This window comes from Pecten maximus, chromosome 9 (assembly GCF_902652985.1).
Source record: "Pecten maximus chromosome 9, xPecMax1.1, whole genome shotgun sequence".
Lineage (NCBI taxonomy): Eukaryota > Metazoa > Mollusca > Bivalvia > Pectinida > Pectinidae > Pecten > Pecten maximus.
The window spans coordinates 26,466,624-26,478,960 of NC_047023.1; the positions used below are offsets into that span (position 1 = coordinate 26,466,624).

At 33.9% G+C, this 12,337-nt stretch overlaps 1 protein-coding gene across 1 annotated transcript in view; it reads right to left on the minus strand.

Moving 5' to 3' along the window:
• The window catches only part of LOC117334459 (ankyrin repeat and death domain-containing protein 1A-like), a 61,969-nt gene extending 51,624 nt beyond the window's left edge, over positions 1 to 10,345 (minus strand). Inside the window, exon 1 of the mRNA XM_033894100.1 lies at positions 10,130 to 10,345. Within this exon, the coding sequence (XP_033749991.1) occupies positions 10,130 to 10,163 (34 nt within the window). The 5' untranslated portion in view covers positions 10,164 to 10,345. The remainder of the gene's footprint in view (positions 1 to 10,129) is intronic.
• Between the last annotated feature and the right edge of the window lie 1,992 nt (positions 10,346 to 12,337).

The window sequence follows — 12,337 nt, forward strand, 5'->3', positions numbered from 1 at the left end:
TTACTCACAATCAAGCATTTTTATGTGCGATATCTTTATGTCTTTATATGTATAAAAAAGGTTAATGCAAATATGAAATTATGATATGTACACAACCATAAACTTGATGCTGACATCTTGTCAACACTTATTATCATTGATATTCTTCAACATGAAATTGTCTTTAACGAAATATTAGAAATTGCTGTGACAATATCAAGACTATTAGAGAACACTGAAATATAATCAAAATATAATTCTAACTAACAAGCGATGAAAAAAGGACAAAATATTATTAGAAAATAGATTGGTATGGAGACCTCTGCAAAATTCCAAGAATAATCAGATCAGGCGTTTTGATAGGGTAAGCGTCTCCTGCGTCACCGATGACACTAGCCATGTTAATCTAGGACAAGTTTAGCTTATATATCACATTATAAAAACGAGCACTTGTTTGATGACAACAGCTTTCGACGAGTACCAAACATCTCTGATGACATAAGTATATATATCGTATATAAATCAAAAGAAATACGTTTCACCGAGTGCGTTATTGGGAATTATTACCCATTTCCATGACTGTTGTAAATTAAAATACCATAACAATAAAATTAACTCTATAGTGTTGAAACCAGTATCCTTATTACGACACTATGCTATACCAATCATACATTTATTGTTCTCTAGGTACGTTATTTAGACATAAAATAAATGTAATGTTTCATATACATGTATGTGTATTAAAACATACGCTCTTAAGATATCCACAATGATTTAGTGATACAATGCACATATGTATTCATAAATTTCATAAAATTGTCAATAGTAGAAGTATGATGCTGTCATAAACCAAATTACATTCTCATCAATATATTCCTTGGAGATTGTTGGCATACATGGTTGTATCCGTAGATTACATAACAGTAATTACCGAGAATGGAAGCTTGGTTATTCGGCCCTAGCTTAGCGCTGTCTTTATGTCTGTGATTCCACCACCGACCCTGTTACAGACCCAGAATAAATCACATTCAGCGTCACAGAGCGAAAGCGAACACATCTGCCTTTGTCTAAAACATACCTTATACTGTTACTCCCGAGCTCGGGATACAAATCAATAGATTTCAAAGAATAAATGGAATTTAACTTCCAGATAAAATTTCCTATCAAATCTTTCAACCCGACGCTACGACTGATAAAATGTATTTAGATGTCGCTTATCTAATGCCCTAGTAATTACACACAAAGTAGACCGATTCGTGTTGATATTTATAAACGGATATAGTGGAAACATTACGATACTGGTGTCATCACTTTGTTTTTAATAACTAACAGTGTATCGATTGTTGTCAGTGAACTATAACATTTTGTCATGGTAAGCAAGATAACTATCCGTTAGATGTTTATTTTTGTATTTAAGCATTGATGTCATTTTTTTTAGTTTCATCGGGGTATGAAACAAATTTTGTTTGCAAACTGTATGAATCCGCGTAGCGGATTCTTACAGAAGTTTGCAATCAAAATTTGTTTCATACCCCGATGAAACTAAAAAATAATTGACATCAACGCTTATAATTTTTTAAAATAATTTTCTAATTTAAAACATGTATTATTGTACAATTTTACTGGTTTTAAATGGGATTCTTTTTCTCAAATCAATACGCAACGTCAATTGTCGTATTGTGACGTCACATTTTTCGCGCCATTCTCGGAATTTCTTTCATTTTCGACCAATCACATTTGAGTATTTACCATGAAAACAAAGAAAAATTAATTATAGGCTTTTGACGAAAACATATCTTAAATATAACACATTGAAATCATTTAGATATACTAAGTAATCAAAACAATCTTATACGTTTACAGTAAATGGATAACACTCAAACGTGCCAAAGCATGGTATCACGACACTCGTTTGAGCATATTGTCAACTTACTCACAGCTCATTCATTAGATTTTTTTATTAAGATATCGACATGATTCATATTTCGTAACATCTGCACCATGGAACATTGATATGTATTACAACACTATCTGTACACAGGAAATCGACCTGTCATAATCATGCCTTACCAATGAATAATTTAAAACCAAACCGAAATGTTTTCAAGATGTGATCTCACAATAGTATAAGACGCGAAGTTAAGTGCATGCTGAGAGTAGATCAAAACTATAAAAATTATTAAACAAGAAGAGTGCTTCATACATGCATATTTCAATTTATTATGGACGTAGCACGGGATATGGAAACATCAATGATGATAATGTGCGGCAGTTAAATGGCGGTATACCGTCGGCAATTTCATAATTTGCGTTTATGACGTTAATGCTCTCAGTTGGCCCTGACGTTAGAGCTTACTCTTGGAATAACATGTAATTCCGCCTCACTTTGAGAGCAATTATTAATTTCATTAATCTCTGTCTGTGTGACGTGATTTCCGGAAAAACTAACGCACACAGTAACAGAAAACCATAATATTATATTAGTTAGACTGAGTATAAACATACATGTCTTTAAAAATGGTGTTATTTGAAATAAATTTTAATAAATGGATTTAATATTATGCATATCAAATTATTTCCTGATAAAGTACGTTTGTTGTATTGTTTGTAGTTATCGTGATTCTTCAGTAAATGTCTTCCATATGACGTCATAATTAAGTATTTACGGACATTAATTTAATAATCATTTCATGGTACCTCAACATGACATGTATTTATTCACAAAAATAATAACGTATACGCATACAATTGTATAGATAATGCTGTTATGTTATCCTTCTAACTCAAATACAGGGACAGTTATAGTGTTGTTTAGCCAAACACGGGGACAGTTATAGAGCTGTTTAGTCAAACACGGTGACAGTTATATGGCTGTTTAGTCAAACAATGGGACAGTTATAGAGCTGTTCAGTTTAACAATGGGACAGTTATACAGCTGTTTAGTCAAACACGGGGACAGTTATACAGCTGTTTAGTCAAACACGGGGACAGTTATAGAGCTGTTTAGTCAAACACGGGGACAGTTATAGAGCTGTTTAGTCAAACACGGGGACAGTTATAGAGCTGTTTAGTCAAACACGGTGACAGTAATATGGTTGTTTAGTCAAACAATGGGACAGTTATAGAACTGTTCAGTCAAACAATGGGACAGTTATAGAGCTGTTTAGTCAAACACGGGGACAGTTATACAGCTGTTTAGTCAAACACGGGGACAGTTATACAGCTGTTTAGTCAAACACGGGGACAGTTATAGACCTGTTTAGTCAAACACGTGCAAAACAAAAAGACACCAAAGCGAGAATATAACATCATTAGCAATAGCATCATTGCTCTCGATTATTCAAGATATATACCGAGGCGAAATATGATTAGGTACTGCAGAAAAAGACTCTAATATTAGTTATGCCACATCCTCAAAATGAAAACTACGGTGGCGACAATAGAAACACTAGGCATGTCTTCATTCCTCGAGTAAATCTGACTTTATATATAATAGTTTCAAATACGATCATGACACTGACCATAATGTCCTTTGATATGAAATCATATTGGATATTAAAACGCCATAGGTAGATGTTGGTATATATATAAATGGAAAAAATTCAACTGAGAATTTAAAATGATCATACAACTTATATGTAGGTTGTGCCTGCTGGTTACGTTGTAAGTAAAAAAATCAATGAGAGATTGATGTTGAAGAGTCTGATTTGCCTTTAATTTAGTATATCGATATGGTCAATCAATCTTTTGTTACGTAAAGATACATGTAATACTTCGTCAGTATAATTATTAGTTTAGTTAATAATAATAATCAACACAATATTTGCAAAACATAGTCTGTTATTAAGCAGACATTTAGACAGCTTAGGTAAACAAGAAATTCATGACAATTTACGATTCTAACAGGATTATGTAGCTATGTTTTTAACGCTAAAATGGATAATAGGCAGCAATCATTAAATTCAGTATAATAAAAAGGCATCATTCTTTCTGAGATGTACATTTACATCATGTACTTTAATATCACTGACATTATACAGATGTGCTATCTCACCCACTGGGCAAAGATTAACTGCGATAAAGTAACGATGTAACGTTTTCATCATATAATAGATTTTGTAAATATATTATTCTCCGATTGTTGTATACGGAATGAAAGAACCCTGAAATGATCAATTAAAATCAAATTGTGCTCGTTGCGATATATTTCAGCAGTTCAACCAACTGCATGTCGTTTCCACAAGACTCATGATATGCAACATGTATAATGAAAGCCAAACAGCTAGGGGTATATCAGGAATTGACTTCTTAATTATTCCCATGATAATTCCATGTTTTTGCGATCTCCTGGACACCAAATCAAGTAATAGATTAATTCTTTATAACTTGTTATTAATATGTTTCTAAAATATTTTGAACTTCATTATATTGGAATAAAAATGTTATGAGAATATTGTACAAATAGGTGGATTACGCTATTCAACATATACTGGTTTCAGTTTACGAAACATTGTAGTAATTGTTTTTCCGCAATAGTACTTATTATTACTACTTATCTAGAACTACATGTTTGATAAGAAGGATATCCTGGATCAGCAAAATTGTAATCTGAATGTACTTTTTACTTAACACACTGTCATATATCGTATTGTGTCTCTTATTGTATTATCACGTTTTGTATAATTAACCTGTCAATATTGATTACACTGTGTTAGTACTCTGTACTGTGCTACCTTGCAAACGTCGAATTAGAAACTCCCCAATATAATCTTAACGGCATTGGTTCTGTACAGTTCATGCGTTGTTTACCGAATGGTATATTTCTGAACCGTTCTAACCATTATCATGTTCTTCAATACTATTACGAATAAATGGGGCGGATAAACACATTCGATCTTCATCATTGACAGTACCAGTGCGACAAGATTTGACAGAGTTGCTCTCACATCAACATTAAAAGGAAATGTTAAGCAAATCAATCCGCTAATGGTCCTTTTAAATCAATTATTTCAATAGTTCATTGATAGAGTCAGTCATGCGCCACCCATAAACATTATTAGATCTTTTAAAACATCCAGTTGACTAGGAAGTCTGTCGAACATTGGGGTATATCGTGTTTTAATCAAACTGGCAGACCAAAAGAATGTCGAGCTTGATAAGCTTCAACTTCATGCCAATACATGAATATTGTTTACCTGAATTTGAATTACGTACTTCTGGGCCCAGTTGATTAGGCTAATCACATGTTAACAACATCTTTCAAATCCTGATATAATAATTTCTGGTCGAACTAGCTTGACAAAAAATGATGAAATTCTGTAATTATTAATTCTCTTCCAACTGGCATAATTTAAAGATGATATACTCACGGGTTTCGCAACAAATTAGAAATACAATTTTCACTAATCAAGTGATTAAGCTAATCACCATTTGAACAACTGGGCCCTGGTGTAAACGTTCAGGTTTACATTTTACGACAAATGTTGATATAGCTTCATAAAACAAACAGTTATTGACTTTTTAGGTTAATACAATGGATTGTTAACCTTCGCAAATGATACAATACATTTCGCTATTTAGCAATTCCTTTTATTAACATAACCAATTTTCAACAATTGTAGATTCAATATTCTAAATCTTCTAAACTGTTTGAATACCAGCATACATGTTCGCTTTACTTATTGCTGATAACATTTATCCATGTTGATAATAACCCGGTATTGGATTATTGTTATTCTTCTTGTCATCAAATTTAATTATTTTTAAAACTCCTCAATGGATGAATTCTTACAATTGTTTGCACGAATTTGTTATGATGAAGACAATTCAGATATGTCTAATTTGAAAATGTAATTTCTCTTTGTGAAATGTTATCATTGCACTCGTACAGGCAGATCGCTAATTATCTATGAATTATATTCCTACGAAGTCATTTTTTTCTTTTACCACGAAATGTACAAATGGCGACTGCTACGATTCCGAAAATTTCCAAAAAACTGCCAACAAATCTCAATCGTCGAATCTCACTGTCGTTTAAACAGGACTGTTACATGTCATTATGAATTCAAATGATTATGGGGATAAGTATTCAATGATCAATGTTTGGCATCCGTTTATCTTGAAATATTTACAGACAGTGGTCAATTGATAGTATATACTGATCTGATTTTGACCAAAGGCTGAATTATATTTTTCGATAAAACTAGTAGGTTACGGTCAGTCTGGCGCGGTTTTGCGTACATGTACCGTATCGATAAACTGACCCGAAAACCAACTTCTACAAATAACCAAATATGATCCATACGACAAATTATGTTCACGGATATTATCTACAGGTAATAAATTGAATCAAGTACGGTCCACTCTATTCGTGTGCACCTGCGTTAAGCCTAATCCAAATGTTCATCACACGACTTGCGCTGTTGTCACTGTGGAATAACCTCTTTCACAGTTGACCATAATGTCATCTTTTACCTATGGAATACTTACGAAGTCCACGGTATCAAAATGGTGTTTAATTCCAAGTTATCATAGTAGATCGTAAGCCAAGCATTCAAACTTGAATAACAAACTGTCTTTCCGTCTAGGTAGGCCTACGATTAATTAAGGCCGCATCTTAACCACATTAGATAGCATGCAGAGTAACGTTTAAAAGTTCAAAAAAGTTTCGCCGTTATATTGTTTCAATGCTTAGAATTAGTTTAGGTTCATGTCATATTGAATTAACAAAGTTCATAGGTAAGTAACGAAAGGTATAACTGTACATTTTTGAGGAAATTCCAAGCGAAACTGATTCATCTAATTAACCCTTTTTTTGTTTTGTTTATTTGGGGCTGTTTCAAGAACATGTCAAAACCAAACGAAAGCGAAGTTTAATTAAGTATGGACAGTAAATATAAGCATTCAATTGCCTTTCTAGTGATATTTTTCTTGGTGCATTTCAACTATTCATATCATACTAAAATTTATCCTTTGATAAACCTCCACCGAGACACTTACAACTTTAATGACAATTAGAGCGAGCGATAATTGATTCAATTTCAGCTCACGTATCAGTTATCAGAGTTTTCTTCCAGAACATGCCGTGCTATTCCACTGTCGGATCATTGTGTAAACGCACTGCTGCTAGATAAATGTATCGATATACTGACAATGTGACCTTCCGGTCTTTTGATTAGTTGAGATTTTGATTTTTCACCCGAACTACTTTTATTCGTGTGCTTTGTGTCGCGTGATATTTTATTTACTTCACCAGGAATTGCTTCGACGTCATACCGTTGTGTCCATGTCGTGATTTGACAAACTGCTGCTGAAGCTATCTGTCACAGTGTTGGAAACTGCGACGTTCTACCAGACCTAGCAAAATATCCATAACCAATGATAAAATAGGTCTTATAAGGATTTATCTGATGTCTTTGGTATTGATGGCTTATTGCATCAGATATAAACTCTCAGTGGCGTGAAGAAAGCCTAGATTCCTTTTAGAAGGTTATCCGTAAAAAGCGACCGATTGAAAGGGTCTTTAGCTCTGACAGTGACGTGTATTAGTGGACATTTTGAACACAGAGCAACATACAAAACACGCATATAGTCCGCGATTTTGATAATTAAGGAACTGGGGACATTTAAGTTTTAAAAAACTATCATGGGTTTGTCATACATGTTTTCTTGACTGAATTTGAAAAAAAAAACAAATAATTACATTAATAAATTACTTTCTTCATATGATACTATGCAATAAAAAAGTCACAAACCTGTGTACAATCCCGTCACTACTGATTTATAATATTGTGGTAGAAACAATTCATAAAAGCGTGTATTTTGTAACTTTTAAAGATTAACTATCGCGAGTAAAATCAATATCATATCCAACAACCACTGGTTGTGTGAACTGTATTTCTTTCACATGCGTCAGTTATGTTTCAAACGTTACAGAAAAACTTAAGCTGAAGCTCCTGTTTTTGAAACGTTTTGAAAATAATGAAAGAAATACTATCCACAACAACCACCAGTTGTGTAACCCCTTTATATCATTTATTAGTATCTAACAAACAATTCAATTATGGTTACACGATATGTTTACAATGAATCACAGTAAACTTAATATATGTAGTAAATGATATAGTTTCGTAGTAAATAGGCTAATATTTCGCGGATTTGTTGTCATCCCAATAAAAAAAATGTAATGCTACAGTTTATGAAAATGAAATAATAATGTTTATTCTTTTTGAAATATAAGTGCTGAGTTAAACAGAAGCACTGGTATCTAAGCACAGCACATGATGGATACATAAACGTCTAAAGACTTAAAGTATATACGACAAGGTGATACGAAAATTAAGTGATTTGTCTGTGTGTGAAGTTGGTCCTGGTCTCCGTGGAGTTCATATAATGGATCTAGTCTTACGTGTCCACGCTAATCAGGTCAGTGGACACACGAGGGAAATCACAGATGTTAACCACTGGACTCCAGTGTGAGGTGTTCAATTATGTCTAATATCCACATCTGCTCTCAATGATAACCAATACCGCCATAAAGAATAATTACGTACAGCGACAGAAACTCCACAAAATTACATTAGAGCAGTTTTTATCATAAAGTGGCTCTTTGGCAGTAAAAGACTCCACTAGCACCAAACAGAAACTGGAAGCTCAACTGATACAATATTGAAAAGTGCATTGTACTTTGAATGCATTTTCATGAGTTTTCGTTTTAATATTTTATCACATATTTTGACGTTTTATTGAAGATTGCACCGATGTGGGAACTACAGCTTAAAGGTGGGAAATATTTGTAAACAAACCCCAAGTCCATCCCAAAAGTCGATACCAAAACAACAGTAAGTACCTGTAAGAGCTAAGATAGAAGGAAATTCAGAGTTCCCATTGAATACGAAAACTAGAGATAATGACCACAGTATACATACCATTTTAAGATTATTAGTTTTAGTAAAATTTGTCATTGCAAACACCTAGTCTGGCCCTCTTTCTTCTAGTAGTATCTAAATATCAAACATATGGAGTATGAGGACACTGGTCACTGCATTAAAGAAAGACGATACCAATTTCAATATATGTTGACATTTTATATTAATGTATGGCAATAGCTTAAGACAAAATTATATGAAACGCAGAAAAAAAACATAAATCACAAATCCTATGATCGTAAATGACCAGTGTGAAAAAGAATACTTTCCAATCCTTAAACAGCATACATTAGTTTTATATATAGCATGAGTTATCAACCACATTCATACATAGCAGCCATACCCTGAAGGACAATAATTTGGGAACGATACTAAAAGAGCAATCATTTCAATCGGAGAGTAAAAGATATAGACTCCGGAATAAAAACACACCCTATTGTCTAAGGGCACAACACTTTCATTTTTAGCAGACTTCGTGTGCCTATTTCCATATCAACTGTAATGTTTATATAGGTAAACATTTTATGAAACATGTTTTATACATATACATAAAAGTAAATATGGAAATCAACGCCACATATTTAAGCTGGCATATTTATGAATTAATGTATTACATGTAAATAAATATCTGTGGTATTACCGCCAGCTGACACAGTCGTCGTTATTGACAATATGATAGTAAATCGATGATGTCATGTATCTATGGCTAAAATTCCATATACTCTGTTATTAGTTTAATCGACATCGACTGACACAATTAAATTTAGCGGTGTTATGATAATGGTGAGACTATAGTGAATCTTGAAAGCGTAGACCGATAATTGTTAATGTGTGTTTATACCAGTGATACTGTCCTGCTGACTTGCTTCAGGATGCATTTTCTGCCGGTAATTTGCGTGACATACATCAATCTTACTATTCTGGACTCGTGAGGTGCACAATGTCTAACATAAAATAGTTAGAGCAGATTTATTAGTGCTACTTGTTAATACTGAATCCGCATCTAAACATAATTCCTTCAAAGGAAAACGCTATATTGTACATAGTGGTATCAGTTTTGATAAATTGCATTTTGATATGAAAGGTACAAAGCACAATATTAATATCCGAACCATATGGATGTCAGTTCATTGTTAACAGTGTTAATGGATATCAATATTAATCTCCGGACACTAGCTAAAAATAAGGTAAAAATAACAACAACAAAAAAGGCAACCACTTACTTGTATAACCTTGCGAATATCCGAGTTGTACCATGTTTGCTGATGAATGTAAGTCTTTAAACCACGTTAACAAAATCCTTCTTCTCACATGGTGGTAGCACTTCCCATTAATGATTTAGACGTGACAGTATTATTTTTTTTATATAATGAGGATGTATATCTGCAGGGAGATGCAATCTGTAGACCAGTCGACACTGACAATATCGTGAACGTTTGTCATGTCAAACACACTGTTGTAAAAAGCGCTACTACTAGAACGCACTTGGTAACATCGATTCGCTCGCGAGCTTGTTATGGGCGATATAGTATATGGCGGCTAACGCATGGACGTGTCAGGTTACGACGGGGGAACACGGCCAATTGACAGAGATGAAAATGTAAGTGTTCCGTGGCCTTCCCGATGGAATTGACGGCAGTCTGCACGACGGCACACCGGCTTACCGATACTGTAGCACCTTATAATTAAGATCGTTACCTATCTGATGACCAAACCCGTTTTAACGGCGCCAGTCCTGCTATTAACACGTTCTGTCACACAAGCCAACGCTTTATTCCTGCACGTCGGAAAGTATAAATAAACAAACATCATTCATTATCGTTTATGTGAAGATATTGATGGACATTATTGGGGTTGTTTTAATGAAATCAGTTGAAAGGACAATCACCAATTGTATTCCTCCTCGATACCAGCCCAGTTATTCCTATGTGTTAAACGTATCCTGGTACATGTCATGGACAGATCAAAGTAAGACGTGCTAATTGTATCCAGATTATTGCGGTGCGATAGCTATTAATGGCAAGATTGTAATGAAATGATAAGAGAAAACGAGAGGAAACTTGATGTACGCCAGTTTTGTTGAATCCAAATTCAGGATATGAGGACAAATTATGATTTAGACAAAACTCCTCTAAATCGTAGGAGGTTGAAAGCATGAAGGTTCCGGAAGGGTAAACACCTTTTACGACTTCAAAGAACCCCACTAAGTAATCTATGTGAAATGGATTGCTCAAGACTGATTTATTTTCAAAAAGAAAAAAAATAACATCCTACATGTAATACCATCCATCAGCTTAAAAACTCATGGTGTTTCCCAACCTGTATCACCTTATTGTTTTATATGTTAGACACAATATCTACAGATACAAAAATAATATTGACAAACATTACATCCCATTGTGAAACATTTGTTGAAATCAATAATAGATAAACTGATTTCGCAAGACACGCCTACCTAACGGACAAGATTTGAAAACATTGTATCAAAGCGATATTTTCCCTTTCTAGTCTCTGTTGTGTTTCTTTGAATGAAATATTTGCAATATGATGGTAATCCACCTAATCACGTAACAGCACAGACGCCATCATATAGACCAATTACTATTAATCACAGTACACTTATAGCATTTGGTTAACAACAAGAGGTCCATGGGGCCTGTATCGTTCACCTGGTTGGATTTGACCAAATGTCAAAATAATGTTCATGTTCAATTCCTTTTGTTTGTCAACCTCAAACAATGCTATATATGGTTATAGTGTTGGAATTCCAACTGCTTTAAAGAAATAATGAAGTCCAGACTCTTTAAGTTAACAACATGCATTAATAACTTTATGACTAGTAGCGCCTATGATGACCCACTCCTTTGGTCCCTTGGGGGTCATAGTCATCATTAATGCAAAATCTGTTTTGCTTTCTCCAAAGATGTTTCTGATCAAATTGGGTTCAAATTCATTCATAACTTAATGACTAGAAGCGATTAATAGCATTACCTATATTTCCCCTATTGGGCCCCGGTCCAGGTGAGCTAAAAACGTATCGGCGAATTTTGAGTCCCGCATAAACCGGTAACAGCTGCAATCGCATTACGGCCAAAAGTAAAAGCATTATTCATATTAATTTATTACATTATCTTGGTGAAAGATGACTAAATGTCTTCACATATTTGAGTCTTTGATTGTACGCTTGGTCGTGAAATGACGACAATCCTGGTAACAGTCGAGTATTTTTTAGTGAAATACTATCAAACATATCAATTTAAAATGAAAGTTAAAAACAAACAAATATACGCACGGGAATCCCAGTTTTACGTACATGTATTGATAAATTAGCAGTTAGTTGAAAAGTGTGATTATTTTATTGCGAAATTTCTCTTTCTGAATAGTAACATCAATGATTTCCCAACGTATGTCTGAGTAATTCAGTTGATCCG